Here is a 22,921-nt window from a genome sequence, read left to right as displayed (position 1 = left end):
CGCCATCGAGACGAAGATGCCCCTGCAGACATATAATTTAGTATTATTAGATTAGACCGTAATTAATGAGTGATAATGTTACCACCTACGTGATTTCCGGTCGAGCGGCGGTGGAATTCGTCTCGGCGACTTGGACGAACCGTACCTGCAGGCGACGGAGGCTTCTCTCAGTGGAGAGTAATTAGCAGGAAGCCGAATGTTGTGGGATTCGGCGATTGCCTTCAAACGTTCATGTCCGTGTTTGTTGCTCTCGCTCGGCAAGAAGGGAAATGATACACTGCCACAAAACCAGATCCAAACCGATCCCCTCGAGTGTTTACAATTAGAGATAATTTATCCGGCAAACTCCACCTTCGCAAATCGGAGTTGCTTTTGTGCTAAAATGGCCGTACATTTACCCACTTTTTGAGCGTTGCAATTCTTTGATACTTTGAGACATTTGATACCCATAAACGCACTCCCAGGACATGATTGAAGCTTCTTCTTATGCAACCGGACAGCGACGGTGTCTCATCGGTCAAAACAAAACGTTTCGCCCATAAACCCCATCCACCGGCCAGTGCAGGCGTGTCGAAATTGAACCGCTTGGTAGCCGTGGCAAAGTGGCTCGTGTCACCGATAAACGTGTTTAGTGTCATCTTATCGAACATCCAAATCTTGTCGTGTGGTTCGTAGAATCTCGGCAACTCAGTGCCGCCGACTGGCGCCCGGATTGAAAAGAGGCACATGCGGCGATAAGAAAAGAACCTGCTTGCCCTCTCCAGCCAGCGGTTCTGTCCGTTTCCGTTTTGGGTTCCATCTTTACCGCTCGATCGTCTGTGTCTGACTGTCCGTGGGTCCCACCTGTGTCCTGTCCCTTGTGTGCGCACGGAGTGTCTGAGCGCTTTCGCCTCGCCGCCGATGTTCCGGAACTTGTAACCCTCGGATTCTTGATTGCTTTCCGATCTCCCCTCGATAGCCACGATGTCATGTCAGACCGTGGGATTTTATGTCGCAAGCTGTCTCATCGCTGGATCAGATGCAGTCGAGGGAAGCAAGGGAGATGTAGCAGGGCCCAGAAGATAGCAAGTGTGTGAGATTCTGCTCCAATTGGATGATGATCACGTTTCCAATCATGATTATTAGGTTCCAGTCGAGGCAATCTGCTCGATCGATGCTCGATCGACGGTGTGCAAGGGACTGTCACAGATCTTTGTACTGTGGCTAACATTATCCACAGCCAACCACTTCACAATCAACGCAAAACAACATCGTTTACATTCTAACATGAGTGGCTAACAAAACAACAATTCGGCAAATGAAACCATTTGAGGATGCCTTACATTCCACCGCTATCTTAAATACTCTGACGCCACGCTCTATCTGTCTGGAGTCGCTGGAGCAACAGAAGTCGCCCCGGAGCCTCTTTATCTATACTCGCTATAAATCTGCACAGACTAGCAGCTTCCACATTCACCGCTGTTTGGTCGTCTTTACGATGTGAAATAATTAAATTTTCAGTTTTGATAAATGTGGCTCTCCCGCATGTCGTAGCTCCCAGACTTGCGGATTACTTTCTTGCGCGGCGACTGCTCTCGGTTGCGATCGGCCAGCGCTCTTTAGCGATGCGCACTGGAGCATCTTGAGCCGTGCCGAACGATCGCGCTCCCAAATACCCATTTATGTGCTGTCGTGCAACGAAAAAACTGTCCAAAATTCAGGGATAGCCGACTCGAGTAGTGCTGGTTCGGTTCTGACAGCTGATATGCGGTTGATACGCGTCGGAAGGCGTCGATCGCAGGCCCTCGAGTGCCGCGGTTGGATGCGAAGGAACGAACGAAAGAACGCGGGGAGAAGCGATCCGCGCCAACGGTGATGGCGTGGAGGGAACAGATTATCGTTAATTAAATATGCAAATATTTGACCCTCGCAAGATTAAATTAAGAGCATCGTTTGGCTTCGCCGGCCCCGTTGAGGTAGATCGGTGCCGACGGAGCGAAAAGTGGAGAGAAGCGAGACCAAACAGCAGAAACAAAAAAAAACAAACGACGACGACTAAAATCCTCAATGCCGCCGCCCGATTTGATTGTGCGCGGTCGCGCTGGGAGTGGACCACACCTCGCCGCCATCGCCGTCGTCGTCATCATCATCATCATCACCCTCGGCCCAATCGATTAGGACCGAAATTTATATGAACGACGGTAATTAAACTGTCAAAATAATTTAGAAAATTAATCAAAAAAACTGAAACGAAAAATTAGGTCTTGGACGACAACGCCGACAACGTCCTCCTGTGTGTGGCGCGACAGGAGAGAGTGTGGGAAGGAATGGTGGCTGAGTGGCTTGTTATATTCCTGGGCGAGCTGGCAGGGTGGATCGTGTGTGTGCTTGTGGAACAGAAAAAATGGTCACAATAATTTGCTCACGCCATAGTTGTTTGCTAACCAGCAACAACAGAAACAGAAACAGCGAGGCGCACACACAAACACACACAACACACTCGAAGAAAAATAATTTTATTTGTTGCTACATATTATAGAGCGTGAGTGTGTGTGTGTGTGGGGAGTAAAAAAAAGTGGGCAAAACATGAAACATAAATTATACTTTTTCACGAGCAAAAATCAAGAACGGGAACGCGGCTCAGATCGGATTGTAGCGGCAAGGCGGCAACGGTAATGGCGTTCCGGGGGCCGCGGGAAACGGTCATTTATATTCCGGGCCGGGGTGTTAACCGGCCAAATTTGGGGCCTATATTATGGTTCGGGCTTGGCGGGAGTTTTTCATTTAAATTGAACAGCAAGTTAAAAATACGCATCTCGCCAAGCACGAAGAAAGAGTTTCACAAAAAAGTGGTCATCCCCCACCCTTTTGATTCAGCTGGTTAGTATCGATCGCGCGACGGCAGGAAGAAACAAAACGACTTAAACGACGACGGAGACGACAACGCATCTAACGAATAGCCTTAAATCCTATTACGTGCTAAGAGGGACCTTTATGAAAACCCGATGCCGGCTGGGTCCGAATGAATTACAGTGACAAATGAGAGATTAACGAGTTGTTTCCTGAGTCACGTTGAAAGGTTATGTTAGTAGGGTGGGGTCGAGAGTAAGGTGGGATCGATTTTGGGTGGTTTTTTATACAACAGCTTCATACGACATTGACTTGAGTTGGAAAGTGAGTAGTGGCTGATTACTCCAAGCGACGATTAAACGGTATTTTTGAGTGTAAAGTTAACGATCCTCTTCGATCTATTTCTCAAGCAAACACATCTAGCACAACGCTTACCGCCGCTAGTCTTTCCGCAAGAACAACGTGCCAGATGGGGCATGTTCTTGGAAAAAAAAATACAGTTACTAGACCTTGCAGCAGCGCTGCCCTATTTCAATGCACGAGCGGCACATGTGCGAGGTCGGTGGTCACAATGGCCGGGTCACAACTTCCGCCCTTTCGATCGCTACATATAAGGTGCTGCACATCCGTTATCTTCAACTTGTGCAGCAAAAACGTCCATGTAAGACGCAGGCGCAGAACAACAGGCACACAGTTCCATTCCGCACTTTTTCGCTATTATTAGCGAAACCCCTCCTCGTCTGCTTGCAATTTGCATCGGAATCGAATCAATCAAATGTTCTGCATCATTTATTGGCTTAATGTGATATGATTATTTCTGCGCCCATGCGTAGCAACTGTATTGCCCTTGCGACCCTCCAAGTGCGGAGGGTTACACCACAATGGCCATTTTTACCCGAAATAAAGCAACACGAGCGATTGCATGAAATTGTTGCTTTGGTGTGTAGCTATCTGCCGGCCAAGCCAAAACAAAACTGATTTCACAATACGGGACGGGATTCGAAATTTAATTAAACCTCTCTTTAAATGTACTACCGAGGCACAATCCGGGTGTCCTTCAATTAAATTCATTAGTAGATCGAGTGAATGTGGACGGCGCTTTTGCTCTCATTTCCATTCCAAAATTCATTCCAAAAGCCAAAATGCCCATTTTTGAATTGCTTTCAAAATAAAGCACACAGGCAGCAGCAGACGAGGGAAATAAAAAACCCTCTCAACATAACCCACCATTCACTCCGCGTGTACGATTGCAGAATTACAGGACGGTGGGTCCCGATTGTTCCCACCCATCTGCCTCCTTCCCGATCACAGTACGATCAGCGCAGTTATGGACAGCATTTATGCTGAAACTGTTTGATTTCTCGCAACGTTATCATTTCCAATTCGAGCAATAATTGAACGATTCCCATCCGGTGGACGGCAGCTACCGGAGTTTGACCGTCCGCCGCAGTAAGGACCCCTATGTTATTTCTGCCGGATAAATGAAACGTTTAGAGAGATGGAACTGCCTGCCTGCCTGCCTGCCTGCTTGCCAAAAGCAAACGAATCCAAATTAAAGATAAACATTAACATATCGGCCCAATCACACTCTCTCTAGCCAATTTGCGTGAATGCCATTTGAGATCCCACCTCTGGAGGCTGGGGCCTGGGCCCGTCTTCCCACCACGGCTAAATGATTGTGTATGATTATATGCAATAAAATTAATTAGCAAACTATGGCGAGAGAGCGCAAACGCTGCCCTGCGATCGACGGGCCCCGGCCTAAAGGTGCGGAATTGCATGAAAAACTTCCAAATGGATGGGTTTGGGGTGCAGTTATTCTCGGTATGAATTTATGCAAATATCGGGCAGCGGGAAGGAGGCAAAGCGGTCTGGCAAATGGTGCGGTAAGCTAGTGAGGGCACACAAACAATCCCTGTTGCTCTTGCCCGGGATTGCATGCTCGTCCTGGTTCGTGCTCGTCGGTGCCATCGTCCGATGCCGATTGCAATGATATGCCCGCGGGATAAATTCGTGAGACCTGCTAATAACGATCTGCGGGCGCTCACTTTTCCTCTCTTTCGGGCGCTTCCGTTCGCCTCTTTTTTTATTCCTCCTCTTAAACATGAAGGAGACAGGCAGTAACTACCGGTTTTCCGACCTCAACACCTAAACTATCTCCCCCTTGTGTGTGTGTGAGTGTGGAGGGCGGGACACTGCCCACCAGCAACAGATCCCTCCGAGCCACGCCAATAACAGAGATTTGTCTAATAGAAAAATCGTGATTATCCTCGTAACGGGCTGTAAATTGTGCCGTTGTACAGTGTGTTTGTGGGGCTTTGATATGCTGCCATGAAATGGGTAAATCGTGAAATTGATAGCCCGCCCGGCACGAGGTGATGAGTGGGTACGGGATTGCGAAATTTCACAGTCCGTAATGGATAAGAACAAAACCCCGTCGGACCCGTCGGGAGGGGCCAAGCCTTTGCTGGCAAACAATCCACCCAAATGGGCTTTTGAATGTGCACTGTTTAAGGTTGTTTGTTCTCATCACCAACTACCGAACGGGGAGCCATTTTGGAATACAAGAATTGACCCTTTGCGCGTGAGGCAAACAAATGTCTTACTGCATGCGTTTATCTTCCTGCCAAGGTACATCATAATTCTTTTTATGTTTCGTTTACCTAATGGACGATAATTTCGGCCACCCTTAAGGAACACAGTACGCATTCGAAAAAAGGGCTTTCAGCTTCGAACAGGACCTCCTAAGGGCGGTATGCTCCATGCTTTGTCCCGTGCGCTGTCTTCCGTTATCCTGTTTCCTTGGGAAGACCGCCCAATCGCCCTCTGGCTAGATTAGCTAATTATCCTTAATTTCAAATGGCCTCGTTTAGTGACTACGCACACACACACATACACACTCATCGTTCCTTTTGCGTGTATGTTTCAGTCACCCGTAGGCTCATATCTATTTGCATAAATTAGGCCGCGCGATAAAAAGGAAACTAAAATTCAATTATACCATTTATTCCGCGGCACTAGGATATCGGCGGCCCAACACAACTAGCCACTAGCCTCCGCTCCCATCAGGTGGGGTAAGGTGTAAAATCATCGTCATAAAAAACAACTAATTAAAGCAATAAATTTCCGGACCAACGTTTCCCTTTTGCCTGACTGCATTCCACCCCACCCTTTTGTCCGTGTTCGCTCGCCACTCGCGACACAAATGCGTTGACTTGGCTCAACAACAAAAAAGCAACAGCACCCACCACTGGCCGGACCCTGCCGGACCGATTGGCCATTAGACGATATTATATCCATTAAATATTCCTTCACATGCACATTGCGAACAAGGCGGGGAAAATGGCTGCCCTGTCACCAGTCTAACACACACATACACAGCGAGCCGCAAAAAGTAACACCGGTAGGGTTGGTTAATCGTAGGTGACATTGCTTCAATTTAGTCCGTAATTAAATCAATCTAAATTTATCGCTCGACCACCTCTAGCAGCAGCGGAGACCACTCCCAGGAGCAGCTGCCTGGTCCGGTTGCTCTGTTACCACCAACCTGACCAGCAATGGGGCAACAATTATGGACACTTTTTCCATTCATCCACCCCCGTTTCCTTCCTGCGGTCCCCGTACGTGCCACAGTACACGATTTGCTCGAGATTCATTTCCCGCTTTATATACACTACTGGACGGTGGGGCCGAGCTAACACAACAACGATGTTTGCCAACACACAGCAGCGACAAATTAAGGCCGCTCACGAACACTACCAGCCACCAGACACTAGCACGGACCGCTGCGTATCCATGTTTGATGCGTGATTCAACATGCCGTGCCGTGGTGCGTCGTGATTCCATTGCTCCATTCGCTCAATCCAGCCCACCGAGCGACGGATGCGATGCATTAAAGATAAACGGCTTCGCCAGCCGGCCTCCCATTCCCGTTTCAACCCGCACTCCCTGCCCCCAGGCAGACTGCAGAAGGAAAACGGAATTAAGCCAACACCAACACACAACGGCGAGACCTCCTCGGGGGCCCGAGACCGGCGAGGCTCCAATCCAATTGGTCCGGGTGTGCCGTATGAAATTGCGTCGATTTATGTACCTATGCTACACGGCTTCCCGGCCCTGTGTGTGTGTGTGTGTGGTTCACTCCACCCATCGGCCACAGTCGGGAAGGGGAAACGCACTAGCCCCGGCCAGTGTGCCATGTACGCTGCACCCACTCCCTGTGGCTTTTCTCTGTAGCGGGGGCTTGTGTATCCAGCCCTCTCTCTCTCACACACACTCTCTAGCTGTATGTGTGTGTGTGTGTGTCCCGTGATCGAACGCAAACATGCATACGTGTGCACCAACCAGCAGCATAATAAATATGCTAATGAACGTGTTTATGCGCGCGAAGCATGTGGTTGCGGTTGAATGGTGGGACGGCGAATGCGTCGATCGACGATAATCTGTTTGTTTAACTAACCAGCGATTGGAGTTTTCCCTTGTCGCCGTGCCGTTGCCGTGCCGTGTCCGTGAGGGAGAGCAAACGCAATCGATGGCGGTTTTAGCGCGAAACGGACAAAGCAGAACCAAAAGCAATCGAACCGCGTATCCTTGTCGCCAGTGGGAGCGGATGGTTGGGCGTTTCAGCTTATAGCAATTTTTCATAAATTATACAAAAGAGTTTATGAGTGTTTTGAGAAATAAATAAGAGCTTTAAAGAACATTGTTTCAAGTAAATTTATGTTTTGTTTCCTTAAGCCACTCCAGAAGATGCAACTATTTACTCAAACTATGTCAATCGCAACTCTATTTTACTATCCATACATATCTTTTTTCCCTCTGCTTTCCCAACAATCAGCCCACAAGGCTCCCGAAACGCAAACTAATTTAATTTGCTTCCCCTCTTAACAAACCAATTGGTAGGAAAGTTGTCGGCTAATGATGTTGCGTGATTGCGCTTCCGTGCGCGTGAACCCAGCAGCCGACGATGTGTTGTCGCTGCAGCCATGCTTTGATTGGCAGAAACAAAAAAGGTGCCGAGTGGTGGCGCGAGAGGAGAAAAAAAGCTGAAACAACCTTTCTCAAATTCAGTGTTGCCTTTAGTTGTTTTGCATCAACATAAACTAAATAAAGAAACACTCACTCACGCCACAACATTTCTCACTCGTATGGATTCAGATAGAAAAAAGGGCATTGAAACAGAAAAAATAAATGAGGGGAGCCGGAGATGTTCTCAAGTTACGTTTTTTTTCTCTCCTCTGGACGCTTGCTTGCGTTTTGGACTGTTTTTCCGGTTGCGCCTAGCCACACTTCCTAGAACGAGCGCAGTCAAACGCAATGGTAGACATCATTATGACTCACCTGTATCCGAGCCTCGGTGAGCCCTATTTTCATCGCTAGCTCTTCCCTGGAAAGAAATTAAGAACGAAACAAAATGGGAAATTATATTAGCGATGGGAGTTATGTTTGCTTTTGCTGCATTCGTAACCCCACGAGCGATTGGAGCCCATTTTAGAAATAGCGTTAAGAAAAAAAAAGCGAATTTTTCGGATGTTTAACCTAGAAAGAACGGTTCCACGGTGCAACAAAACCACATGCTAATAACCTGCATTCCACCGCAACACCCCAAGGAGCTGCGCGGCACGGCAAAAGTGCAGCGATGATCGATAAGCGATGTGAGTAATTAAATTTTAATCAATATGCAAATTGTATTATGTTTTATGCAAATGCTGGCCGTGCTCGTCGCATCCTTTAGCCGCAGCGGCTGGGCATAGCGGCAGTTTATTATTTGTCGTGTCGTGTTGTAGCCATTTGTAGCCACCACTCACACACACGCCAGTCCGTCCGACAAACGAACCGGGCACGAACCCGAATGGAGCGACTAATAACGTTTTAAAAGGATTCCGGGGCGTTTCCTGATGACATTGTGGACCCAGTACAGTGGACCATTGCTCTGTGGTTGGGCGGTTGAAGAGATGATTATCGATAAGTCCATGTTTATTTATTATGTTGTATGCGACCTTTTCGGTCGTTGGAGAACGGCTAGGAGCCAAGCCAGCTCCCCCGATCCGTCAGTCAGTCTCTCGTCAAGCGTTATGATTAATTATGAGTACAACTGCCACGCGGTCTGTTAATGAGTCTGCGCCATGCCGCAAACATAACCCAAAGCCAGCCAACACACAGACGAGCACATACTGCCCAACGGATTGTATGTTTAACTTAAATTAAATTTAAACTCCTTTTCTGGTGCAGCAATTCCTACTTTTCGGCTCCAATAAATTGACAAGCGAACGGCACAAAAGCTCGACAGCCCCTTTTTCGATAATGCACTACTTGTGATGACACGGCGAACAGATCAACGTTTGTCTGTAGCTACAACGATAATTAATGTCAAAATGTCAACCGTGCTTATGAGGCTGCTCAATTAGCTGCGCGGTAACTGGCGCACATTGTGCCCCGGTCGGCCGCGATGGTTTGCCATGCAGCGCAAAACATGTTATCAGTGAATATTTTAAAACTCTACACACGCACCACTAATAATTGCCCCGTTCTTCTGCCAATGGAAGAGATATGATTTTATAATTCATATTAATTAAAATGTATGTACATTTTAATCTTGCGTGTGTGTGTTTGCGTCCTTCTACTGGTGCATGTGGTGGTTTGTGTTTTTGAATAGTAAAAAAAAGAACAACAAAACATTCCATTCGTTCAGACGAGCTTTATACTTGCGATCACGCCAACCCATCGCCAAATGATACAGTTTTCATCGTCGGCTTAGCAGTTTGCTTTCCGGGAGGCAGATGGGAGGGGGGGGCACATACACGGTGACAATGCGGTATCAGAAACAGCATGTTGGCAGCATGGTGCAGCAAACAAGCAGGGAAGCAAGGGAGCTTCTAGTCCAGAAGGGAGCAGGCTGTGCGGTGGTGCATAATTTGGTGCATTTCGCACCCGAGCATGAAATTATAATGCCATGCAAAACTTTTAAAGCACACACTCTCCGGTCGGTTCGTTTGTGAGTGTGTGTGTATGTGTGTGTATGGGTGGGAACGGGTGCAAGGAAATGGTACGGTGTGGCACCTGTTATTATTGTTAGTGAATTACTACTATGCAATGCCGCCCGAACACGAAACGGTACCGAGCGATGCCAAACTGGGGTGACTTGATGCACATTTGACACACACACACACACAAGCACGTACCGGTGCAATTGTGAGCACTGTGACCAAAGTGTTTGGTGGTAATGCTGAAGGGTAATGAAATGTTGATTAAATAATTGTCGTGGTCAAACACGGTGACGCTCGTGGTGGTGTCGTGGTCGTTTCCATCCTCCTCACCAGATTGCTATTTGTTTTGTACAAAGAGCAATAATTGGGTCCCATTACGTTGTCACTCACCGAAACGCGCGAAGTGATTGCAGTGATTGCAAAGTTACCGAGAGGTGAAGCAATAATTATGAGCAGAATCTAAACGTAATGCCGACGGGAAAACGCACCAAGCCTAGCGAGCAGGCCAAACGCTTTTTTTCAAAAACTCACTGTGAGATTGAGAACTCCCAACATGAAATCCCAAACATGCAAAACCACTCACCTCGTAAACACATCGGGATAGTGCGTGCGCGAGAACGCTTTCTCCAGCTCCTCCAGCTGAAAGCTCGTGAAGGTCGTCCGGTACCGGCGCTGCTTCCGCTTCGGCGCAAAATCGTCCCCGCCGTCGTCGCTGTGCGGATCGGACAGTGGGCTGTTCGGGTCGCCCCCGCTGCTCCCCATCAGTTGGCCGGTGCTAGCGCTGCGCTCCAGTGGGCTGCCCTGCGGTGGCCGCGCCTCATGGGGTTCGATATCCTCCAGCCGGCTGCCCTCGTCCGATATGCCCATTGGTCGACTGGGCTGATCTAGGTTCGCAAGCCGTGCGATGTTGTAAATTTTGAACCGGTATTACGCGCTCGCACCGTTGCGCGAGCGAGGCCTGTTTTTCTACACACACACACACACGCACGCACACGCGTTCAATTGCAGCAAATGGGATGGTGCTGGCCGATTGCGATCCTGTAAAGAGTAGAGAAACACAGCAAAATGTAATGAAAGAGTTGTTTTACCATTTTTTTTTATCTTATGAAAAAACCAAATCCCAAAAGCTCCAGCACGGGTACACCGGATGCCGGTTGGCATGAAAAAAAGGGAAGCTCAGGATAATGAGCATTAATTTTGCTAAATTTAATCAAATGATCGAAAACTTCATTTACAAGATAAACGATATGCGGTTTTTTTCTGTGTTGTACGGCGCGGGAAAGATTACAGACCGTTCGAGGGCCGACCCGGGGTGAGCGAAGGTAGGCTCTTACGCGTAATAAATGGATAAAATTGCCGGGTCCTGTACACACCCGGAAACCCGCCCGGGCTCATCGCGACTGATTGAAGTCGTTTCATGCTGATATGAGTTTAAGCGCTACCTATAAGCGATTTTTCTTTGTATTATGTTTTTCTTTCTCACTTTCGGAAGCAGCAGATCATTTATCACACCTCAGAGCACTTCGATGTACGTTATTATTGGGAGGAAAAAGGTTCATGTTATTGAATCGAGGTCGACTATTAACATGTTGGAGTCCTTTTTTTCATACCTTCGGATTTAATTGGAATTAAAACCCCCATGCAGTATAAATCCACGCTGCAAGTACGTTAAAAAACGCTACAATTTGCAACGAAAATTGTTAACTCGTCTACCGTGGAGTTTTCTCGTTCGCCCACTCGAGTTGTCAACTCCATCGATCGAAGGTGCTAGTGCCGATCGAGCCGGCGCACAACAAGTTAATTTTCTTTATGACCATAAGCTGTTTGCTCACTGCGGTGAGCACTTACGCTTGCGGATGCGGTTTTGATCTGCCACCCTGCCCTGCACTCCCTGGCAAATGCATTCCATCGTTCACCCAAGCCATACTCCAGCACTTGGGTAAGGTGTCCACGACGGAGACGTTGACGGGGACAGCAAAAAAAAAACAAAACGTCAATGAAACGCACTGGCAAAGGTACGGAGAAGGAATTCGCGCAAGGGCATTACAATTGGCATGCAACACGAGATGAATCTTTAAACAGTCAGACGCATCACGGGCAGGTAGTAGTGGGAAATCGATACCAAACAGGCTCATCTTCAAACTGCGAAAACAGCAACGATGCGGGGCAGAAAGATACAACAAAAAAACCGTATCAGCCAACCATTACGTCGTCCGCTGGAGGAAACACTTTTTTGTCCGGGTTACAACTCTATTTACCAATCATCCTTTATTGGATAGTCACAATCGAGCGCTGATCGATCGGGTCCGCGTAATGCCCACGGAAAACCACCGCCGATGCACTGCAAGGGAAATGTTCCTGCCCGTATGTGTGTGTGTGTGTGTGTGTAGGTCGTTACGAGAAGAGAAAGATAAAGAAACGGTGCAAAACATGCTCCCCGCAAGCCCGATCGCGTTGTGTTAAATGAGGAAAAATGGCTTGCGGACAGCGGACAGAAGTAGCGAGCAGACGTACAGCCACAAAAACTACCAACTTCGCGTAACAACAGTTCCCTAGAAGCGCCCGCCCGTACTTGTCAGTGCGCAGAGTGCAGTGTACGAGAAAGGATGCAGCGCAATTGAAATTACCGTGAAGATCGTTCTTACGCCCCATCGGCAGAACGAATCTCGAGCCCTACAGTTCATTTACAGACTTAATTATTTATGGAGTGTAGCAGTAATTGATGCTACCAACTGTAGAGTGGGCTAGTTTTTCTTCGCTGCCGGGTAGAAGGAAGAGCCGCTGTTTTTCTTCTATGGAAACCCCCTCTGCCATCTGCCAACTGCCTCAACCCTTCTGGTGTTGTTTTTCTACCACAAGCACCTTTTTCCCCCTTGGGATGTTTGAGATCGTACAGCACAGCTTCGATCGGGTTCGAACTTCGGTTTTGCTATAAAAGGATGGTTAAACTTTCTGGACCGATCGTTCGATGACCAAATGCTTTGGCGATGCACGTTAATTGCCACTCGCCAGGCAAGGGATCAATTCCCTTCAAGGTCACAAGGTCCAGCGCGGTACGCATCATAGAACATGATTTCACTTAAGTGCGGAGAGACTTCCTTGCCTCAAAACTTCCCGCCCGTCACTCAACAAGCTCTCGGTAGGAAAATGGTGCAAGCGCCAAAATGCATGTTTTTCCCTAAACTTCCCCCTCTTTGCTACGAAACGTATGCATGCGAACAAGTGTGAAACCAAATGATTATCATAATTGCGTTGATAATAATGATTATATTTATTAATATTGCGATTATGTTTGCTTCCTTCTCGTGCATCGGTTGGAAATCTCTTATCGGGCTCGTATCGTGCGATGAAACGAGATAGGCTCCGAGACGTGGGGGAAAATGGTTTCTCTTCTTTGTTTTTCCACCATCAACCCAAGAAGCCGCTTGAAATCGATTTTATTTAATAATGAAAATTAAATACTAATAATCATAATTTTCCGTAACGAACGTCATTAAAATGGATATTGAATTTTCGTACACCGGCTATCGATTCTCATCTCTGTGGGGACTCTCCACATCTGTGGTTGTAAGTAACGTTATAGGTTCTTGTATCGGGCGTTTGATACGGGCTACAACAAATTGCTCTCCAGGGCTGTTGTTGTGTTAATCGAATTTACTTTAATTTGCCAAGAGTGGAGACAGAGATAGAGAGAGAGAGAGTGTGTGTGTACAATTTGATGAAAATATTTCGAAATATACACACTGATCAAACAACACACATTCCACAACTGTATGAAGGATTAATTGATGCACTGACTACTTCAGCCCGTCAACAATGTCCAGCCGACATGCTCTCGATCCGTTCGATTTTATTTCTTAATTAAATCACTCCACTAGACAGGAACAGCATGCCTTCCGCACTCCGCTCCTGCTGCCTTCCAGCCTAAACCGAAGTGTTGCGTTCATTAGCTGTACATACATAAACTGAAAGCCGTGCCAATCCATCTTACAGCTTCAACGGCAACCTTGACCAGATTTTTTTATCGATCCGCTATCTTGTATTTGTTTTCTACTGGCTCCGGTTGCAGGTCCGCAAATGGGGTTTATTGAATCGGTCGAACGGATTGGATAAGATAAGTGCCATGTATGAATGCATGTCCGGTCAGCGAAGAGGTCATAAAATTGACCCTTTAAAGGCAATGGAATTTGCTAGCGAATGAAAGTGAGCTAACATGTTTTGTACTTCAGTGTTGAGGCTATTTCATTATATAAGCTTTTTTCGAGTTATCATACAAAAAGGTTTCAAATTGACAAGGTAGCGGTTCGGTGCGGTCAACAAACCATCGCTCATACAGCGAGTGATAATTTTAACGGACGCACCTTTTCCATTAACATCGTAATGCCTCTTAAGCGGAAACTTCATGAAACTTAAAGCCCGAAGGAAAAAACAACAGTTTTTTTCACGAAATTAAAGTTAAGTTATCGAAGAAATCGATCAGTGCAGTTGCAGCTCTCTCACCAATCTCACCGCAGCTCAGGGCGCGCCCGCGGGTTCGCTTCGTCGGCAAAGATGTGAGCGCGTGCGATCCCGAACACTCCCGCGTACGCACCAAAGACGCAAAGGGAACAGCCGAAGTGAGGAACTACATCTTGTTTATGAATTTTTAATTAAAATAAATTAACAAGATCACCGTTTGTCCTGCACGTCCTCGGCCCTCTCTCTATCTCGTTCCCAAGCTGCGCAGTATGCTGGTCCACTTGCGGATGCGCTTGCACGCCGATCATCACTGCTTCGTACGATCGTTTTTCATTCATTTTCACAGGATCTACGGCAACGCAATCGCAATTCCACAGCGAAACCCACCCCATCCGCGTGAGCCACCGAACGAGCCCAAACAAATTTAAAGGGGTGTGGAAAAAGTTTAATAACATTTAACTAGAACCGATAAAATCGGGCTCGGGCTGCTTTTTTGCCTGCCCCATACTTGTTCGAAATGCGAAACAAGACGTGGCGCAGATTTCTCAGCAAGTAACAGGCCTGGCCCGTTCGTGGCCTTTTGGAGGTCTTTTTTGTGCGTGTGTTTCTGCTGCTGCTCGTCTTGCTGTTTGAACGGAACCGTTGTGCTGTTATCGATAATTAAAAATTGAAGTATCATTATTGCTGCGCGCACTTCTGCGCAACGCATCGCACAGGACGAATGAACGCAGGAAAGCTTCTCCTTCTTGGGCGAGGATTGTTATGTCTGCTTCATCACGATAAGTTAGCGTTTAAAAAATGAGCAGAATACCGAATAGTATGGGATTTTAAGTTCTTCCCCCTTTTTCTCGTCTCAGTAGCCACATTTCCTTCTGCCTTTATGGGCTTTCTTTGTGCCGCAGCTACCTTAAGCGCACGGTAGGAGGTAATGAAATTAGTAATGCCGGACATTTCATATTACTTGCCGATAATCTTGCAATGGGTCCAGTTCCAGTGTCCTTGGCAAGCAAAGCATGGCTTCTTATGTGTTATAGAATCTCATCGTATGATTCATTTATGAGACAACATGCGCGAATTGTTCTACGTACCGGGTGCAAAATAACTCACTGTAAGCAGCCTCGATCGGTGGAATGCAACTTGAGTTAATGTAATTATTTCACTCACTTTTCTCGATTTTCTTGTTAAGATCAATATGGCATGATGAAGTTGCTAGCGAGGAAATAAGCCTTCAAAAGCACAAATCGAATCATGTTACGCCCGTAAATTGCTGCAGTACGCCCTCCGAGGGCACGGGAACCAATAGAGTTTAATATTTTATTCATTTACTAACTGCACTGCTTCCAGAGTTGATCGCTTCCAGATCGATCACGGGCACCTCAGCCCTCAGACAGCGTAAAGTGTGAACAAGCGATACAGAAGAGAGAAATAAAATTAGCCACAAGCAAGCGAGCAAAAACGCAATCGATAAAGTTTTGCCCCCAGGCAGCTCGTCGAACGAGAAGAAACAATCAAACGATGAAGCTCAATTAGACGGTAAGTGACGAACCCGCTTTTACACGGGCACACGACGCTGCATACGCACACGCTGAGTATTTTCATTTCAATGTTGTTCAAACTATTCCACTTCAAGCCAACTAATTCCAGGCCGATTATTTAGTGATTATGACGATTGACATTTGCTGCGAGATTCCTGGTGCGACTTCCTTACTGTCACTTCAGCGTAGTTAATAGAGTAGCATAAAAAATGAGTTTCTGTATTTTACAGAAACAAGTCGTATCGTATCATTATTTCATTACTAGCATGCCTCAACGTCCCATGCCTAAGTCAAGTACAACACCAACCACTTTGGTGCAAGGATGTCCGTCCCAACGGTGTGCTGGCATGTGCTGGCACGCTCTATCTGCGCAGTTATTTGCTCGGTAAATCTACCAAACCGTGCGATACACGGCATGTGGAATGTACGCTACCTGACAGTAGTCCATCAGCATCCTCTCGATCGATCGATCGGACGAGCTGCGCAGGTTGCCGGCTATTTCGAGCGAATGCAGCGTAAGCAGCGGAGCACGTGAAGGATTTCGTTGGACTCTTTTTTGCTGTTTTGCTATCGTCCTGCTGCGTGTATTGGTTGCACATGGCATGCGCATCTTAAGTTGAGGCGGGTATCGCCATACACCGAGACGCGAGTCGCGGCTGACAATGTGATTTTCCTGCATCGGGGAGCGAGATTCCGATGCGTACGATTCCGCTGCCAGTACGATACGTTTACGGCGTCCCGTGTCCCGTGGGGCCAATCTTGTCCGTTTTGCGAAATAGTTGCTGCACCCCAAATCCGTAACGCAGCGCAGTGGAGCGCGTTTTCGAAACTGCACTTGCAACTGAAACCGGATTGTCTGGCTGTCGCGAGAGAGCGAAAGGGAGCGATTTGATCGATCTATACTGCTTTGCCTGGGCTGTGTTTATTTACCCATATTTATAACACTCTAAGGACGTGGCACTAACGTAACAAATAGCTGCACACACTTGCAGAAAAGTCCAATCAACGAAAGCATTTGGCCCGCAACAAACCTTTTACAACTCCATCGCATGCAGGTCATCGTATTGGAGAAGGTTTTTATTCGTGCCAGCTTCTAGCTCACACCCCGAGGCAGAGGTTTCGTCTCGCGTTAAATCGGCAAAACGGCTTCCGCAAGCAAAATTACCCAACTACCATTACACATTACCCTGCCGCGAATGTGAATGAATGCACTCCTGACACCTCTTGAGACGAATGAGGCCAGACCGCGGGTGACAATGCACTTCCCATTGTGACCCACTTCAATCGACGAGTCACGCTCACCGGCTCAACAGCAGCAGCACCATTCATTATCGTCTTCCGTCGTCGATTTTTGCTGTTGTTCGTGTGCATGTGCAAGTGTGAAGTTAGGTTATTTTGCGCCTCTCTTTTTAATGAACCGATGTCCTTCGTTGTAACGTACGCCTACCTCCGTCGTTGGCAGCTACTGGCTAGGATTCTCATTTCCTTAATCATCGTCACGCGGCGATTGCCACGGATCAAACGACTAACGACTACATTTTACCGATCTATTCACCTGCTCGAGTGTAACAACAACACCAGCAACAGCAACAAAAAAACATGCACATGAATTTCCATCTCAATAAATCTAAATTCAAATTAACAATTATTTGTAGCCTTCTCGGCCGGCCAACCATCGCGCCAACCACTCGCACAATCCACCATACAAGGTGCAACGAGCCGTTGCACAATGAGTTGCATTTTTGCAACCATAAGTGAGATTCTCACCACACAATCCACCATCCGGTCGCTATTAGCCGCTATTGCACACACTCTAACGGATTGGCCGTAGCGGCACGGTATGTGTTTGTGTGTGTGTGAGTGTGTCTGTTGACGTGAGAGAGTGTTGGCGCAAAAAAAGCCTTGTGTCATGTAATTTAATTAATTGTGATTTAATTTTTCCCTCCACGAGATTGTTGTTGATTCCAAAAGGTGAATCATTCCAGCAGCAGGCGGGCGGAGCCGAGACGGGGATTAATCGAGCGGCGATGACGGTGATGGAACCGCGTCGCCGTGGCACAAATGCACGGCCGACCTGCACGGCACAATGCAATGGTCATCCGGTCGCCGGAGCCAGACACCCAGATGAAATGAACTTGTTAAATGTGCCTTCCGACCGGTCCGGAACGTAGGGTTGATGATGGTTAATGTCATAAATTCCGCTCATAACGTGAAATTGGAATTCCACCGTTGGGGTTTTTTTTATTTGCAACAGACGACAATTGGGTGTGTGCATCGGTCGCTAGATTACATTTAAACCGTACAATACAGACTGTCGTAATTCAATTGGAATAATGACGTTTTATTGAAGCTGATATCAAATTTGCAACCAATCAAATGCGAGAGATTAATCAATGTTCGCTGTAACTTCACGAACTGTAATAGAGCTTAATTAGCACCATTAACAAGTTGCTGTACAAAGGAAGAAAGCTTCCTTTATGGACAAACGAATAGCTCGCTTTTTATGGTAACCGATTTCTATGACCCTTTTGGACAGTTCCAGGCTGTGCAAACTCTCCAGAACGCAGCAGTTTGATTGAAAGTAATTGTGATCAACCATGGTGTGACATTCTGCGACGTAGTTTCGTCTGTCAATCTGTCACTACCGCACACCACTTACACGCATCTTGTCTTCTGCACGCGGAAACGGAAGAAACACTTCATTGCAGATGACATTATTGTTATCCCTTTGCACGAGTCGTCGGACGATCGATGAGCGAAGCAAAAGAAAAACACATCCCAACGACGCACAGTAATGCGACAAGTCATCGCGTCGTACATCGGACAATGACGGCGATGATTAAAATCACGCTAATGATGGTCACACTGGGCTGTAAAAGCCTGATTGAATTTTCCAATTCCGCTGCTGCTACGTGCTAGACACACGCCGCACAGACACACCAAAAATGGGAAAAAACGTCAATCGCGAGCGTCCTCTGTCGTCGTCATCATCCTCTCATCTGGTCTGGTTTGCCAATCAACCAAGTACTCGTATCGCTTGTCCGTCCACGATCAGCTGATGACGTCGAGCACAAATTAATTAATTTAATCATAGCATACACAAAATATGTTCCCTTTTGCCGATCGTTACGAAGGCAGTTTCTTGCGGTGTTGCAATGAGGTGCGCTTCAACTTCGAAAGGACCTGATTAGATTACTTAGTGCTGACGGTGCTGACCTTCCGGGCGCTGCGCACGCTGCAGAGTGACTGTCAGTAATTAGTACGGCAAACATTGTATCCGCTCACAACGAGCTCAAGATCGCGACCGCGTGCCCGTCCGTCCACGCTCACCTTCACCCGGGACCCGTGCGCGCCAGTGAAGGTGGGCTGAATAATTCAATTTTCAGCCAATTGAGCTGAGCCGTCGTAAATCATTCGATTTGCATCGAACGTCGATCGTCGGATCCGGCCAGCGTTTGAGCCTGCTCGATGTCACACACCGCTGATCGACGTCTAGCAGCGCAGATGGGAACGCTGGCGCGCGAGAACCCGCCCGAGAACGCTAATAGTAATCACGGTGCTAATCTTGATGGAAAATTTATGATTGCTAATCAAGAAATTGTGTGAGCCATTTTTATGAGTTTGTTTAGCGTTCGTGAGTGGCGATCGTGGTTCTGTTATCGGGCCTTTCTCGTTCTCCCTCTCGCGTTGCCGCGGCAGGTGATAATGTGGGTTCTTGTCGTGGTCCCTTGTTACGGACGGCGAAAGTCCGGGCGATGCGAGTGGGTGCGATAGGCGACATCAACTCCGAATGGAATGTCCGTCACCTCCGATCAGAGGGATTGTTCTGGCGGAGACGAGACGAGAGCTCGTAAATTGGCTTGATTTATGCTGATGAAAATTGAATTTGTCCCTCGCTCTTGAGCGACCGTAATGCCGATGAATCAACTCGGGGCGTGGGAGACTTCCCCAGCTGATTTGATGTATTGAAAGCGCCTGTTGGTTGTGGTGGTATAAATAAGCCGTTAGGTTAATTTAGTGGGTTGTATGTGTGTATGATTTTAATTAGAACATGTTTGAAAGATAAGATGATTAAGCTTATCTGCTCGTTAACATGTAAGTGGCATCTACGTCCGTTAATTTCTACCATCATGATGATCCTCCCCGAGGATCCATTATGATGTTAATCTTCATAAACATGAAATAGAGAAGCCTTGAAGGAAGCAGCTCCCCACATTCTCTAGGTACTAATTTAGTGTAATTTTCCCTGTTTTTTTCGTTGTTGTTGTTTAATTTCAGATCTTCCGCGCGTGATACAACTACTAAACGAAACGCAAACTATTCGCTTCCCCCAAAGGCAAAAGGCGCACAACATCTCTGTGCGAATGATCAACAGAACTAAAAGCAACATTAGTTACGTAGTCCAACCACGTACCACCGCTGCATCGAATAAAATACAGCGACTAGTTTGCCTTTTTACGATTCCTAATTATAGCGTTTAACCGATCGGACTCGCAAAATGATCATCAGCAGTTGAGCATATTCAAGGTTTCCGCTGAAAAAAAAACAATACCCCTTTCATGCGCAAAAACTTTCTCTGAGCACCCCGTACAGGTGGTGGTGCGATCGTTCTGCTGCATTACAAATAGAGTCTTTTGTGAATTGTGTAATGTTCCGAATGTGGTCAAACGAATGTTTACGATGATGAGTGGCCAGCGAACAACACCGAAATAAATACCGCCTATAATTGTGTTTATTTGACACATGAACATTTGCTAGCCCATTGTGTGTGTGGCATGGTAGCATGCGAGGTAGATTCGTCATCTGATAGATCCATGCGGTTGGAGCGTGTCTTCTTGCTCCACCGCCGGCCTTCGTTTATCCCTCCATAAACACACTGCGATAAGAAAGCTGCATCGCGTAAGATGGATATCATATCCCGTGCAACATGACAGCAACACAATGTTCACCGAAAGCCTCAAGCCCTCCTGTTCCTGTTCTTTCGGAACCCTCTCCCGGCTCCCCTCTACTCCACTGCAATGAAGCATTATTATCGGCCTATGCCCTGTTTCCACTGCTTCTGATCCGCCGGGGTGCGATCTCAGGGCAGTCGGCAAAACACAACCGATAATAACATTGGCTCCATCGGAGCCTCCGAGTTTGGTGTGTGGATTTCGCGACCTAACACGCACACCGGGGCCCCAGGTTCTGTGGTATTGGTGCACTGATGGATCGGTGTTTGCGCAGCGATGCAGCGGACGAGCGAACCTGCCTTCCTAGCTACCACCAGTGGTGCAGTTAATGTTGAATGTTAATTTAATTAGTTTTCAATATTCGCATACGCACGGAGCACTTGGCTGGAGGGAAGCGGACCGCACCGAGAGCGAGAGCGGCAACAAATATCATCGATGTGTTACAATGCGATGCCGTTTGCGCGTTTCCTGCAGCACTGCTGCTCCGCGAGTTGGAAGGGAACGCACCTTAATTACCACTGATTACAGGCTTAAGCCGTATGGTCGGGCTGAACGATGACGACGCTCTGCCAGGCTGCATCACGCTCACCCATATCCCGTAGGATAACGATATCCGATGGCAAAAAAAAGGCGAAGCAATTGAAATGTTTCCTGTAACCTGCCCCCTCAAATGCAACTGCGTTGGCTCAGGATCGAACTAACTAACTAAGCACTGCCTCCAGCAAATCCTTCCGATAGAAAGTACGCAACCGTGTGTCTCTAACACGATCCGCATACCGTCTGCTGGTGTAAGTTCGAAGTCGTGCAACTAATTGATAAGAAACTGGACTAATTGAGGATGCCTCGGGAGGGAGGCGTCTTCTCAAATATTTTGACGAGTCTACCATTTGCCTCTTTCTGAGCTACTTAAACTCTAACCATAATCCACTGACGCATGAGAGAAAGTGCTACAATGTTGCCTTGCACTGGCACTTACCACAACTGTTCGGGTAATCGCAGGCGATCGTAAATTAAAATGAATAGCTGTCACATTCAATTACACCTAACCTGCGACCATGCGATTCCGGTTGCGCGTTCCCGTCGCTCCGTCCGACGGCATGCACCTTCATCTCAATCATCCAGTGGGTCGTCGTTTTTTTCCTTTGCTCCACCACTTCCCCGAACGCTGGCTGCTCGGGATCACTTTGTGGTGCAATTGCTTTTTGCGAACGTCCGGCGAACGTTCCGGGGCCCGGGATGACTTATCCCGAGGGTCGTGCATGTGCATTTTCCATTACTCGCGTCCGTCGGATGGGGGATCACCTGTCCAAACGGTCGAGCGTCGGTCAATTTGTGAATCTTCTCATTCCTGCCTCGTTACGGACACGTTGCTTCGCACGCAATGCGATATGTTTGCTGCAGTTTTCCGACCGGCGAAGGCTTGGAAGATAACTCTCATATGTATCTTTCCGCACAAGTCGGGGCGAGAAACACTCCAAAGCATAATCATATTAAAGAAATAGCAAAAAGTTTAAATTGGTATTATAGAGCGTTTTAATTTAATATATTTGACACTTCCAGACTCATTCCCACTCCCATCTGGGTGGATTTGCAACAACAAATTGCACTCTTCACTGGCTACCGAAACCGGACGGAATGACTAAAAACACACATTAACAAACCATCCGTCCGTCCATACCATGCTGCTGCTCAATGCACTCACCCAGGCTTTATAATTACCTTTATTAGACCAACCTGCAAAAGGGTGCGTGGACGACTGCCATCGCTCCAGGGCAAACAATGCTCCGACCGGCACCGGCACAGGAAGCCAAAACCAAAACAGGCCAAACACACACTCGCACACTCGGCTCGGCATTGTGGAATGCGCATCGAAATTGTGTTACTTAGTTGCAGTTTAAACGCACGATGCTAATGACAGAACGAGATCAGTTTAACGAAAGGGAAATACACACTCGGGCAGATGAATCGGGTAAGGTTTTCTCGCCTGCCCGTATTTGTTCAGCAGGCTGTGGCGAAAGGCAATAAATATGCTCTGCGCACTGCGCAAAGAGCACCGTAACGATCGCAACCTTTTCGGCTGCGCATAATTTCGCCGTCCGCCGCCGCACAATCCACTCCCAGTTGGACGAGTTTTGTTGTTGTTGGCCATTCACACAGCTGT

The 22,921-nt window shown here is 47.4% G+C and overlaps 1 protein-coding gene across 2 annotated transcripts in view; it reads right to left on the bottom strand.

The window, feature by feature from the left end:
- LOC1277963 (homeobox protein aristaless) overlaps window positions 1-22,921 on the bottom strand; it is a 63,987-nt gene that overhangs the window by 7,599 nt on the left and 33,467 nt on the right. For both annotated transcript variants that reach the window (XM_061656491.1, XM_061656490.1), the window contains exons 2-3: window positions 10,399-10,853; window positions 8,170-8,215 (exon numbers count right to left, since the gene is read on the bottom strand). In XM_061656491.1, the coding sequence (XP_061512475.1) occupies window positions 8,170-8,215; window positions 10,399-10,682 (330 nt within the window). In that variant the 5' untranslated portion in view covers window positions 10,683-10,853. The remainder of the gene's footprint in view (window positions 1-8,169; window positions 8,216-10,398; window positions 10,854-22,921) is intronic.

The sequence above is a fragment of the Anopheles gambiae genome, chromosome 3, assembly GCF_943734735.2.
Source record: "Anopheles gambiae chromosome 3, idAnoGambNW_F1_1, whole genome shotgun sequence".
Classification (NCBI taxonomy): Eukaryota; Metazoa; Arthropoda; class Insecta; order Diptera; family Culicidae; genus Anopheles; species Anopheles gambiae.
This window is presented reverse-complemented; position numbering and strand designations above follow the sequence as displayed.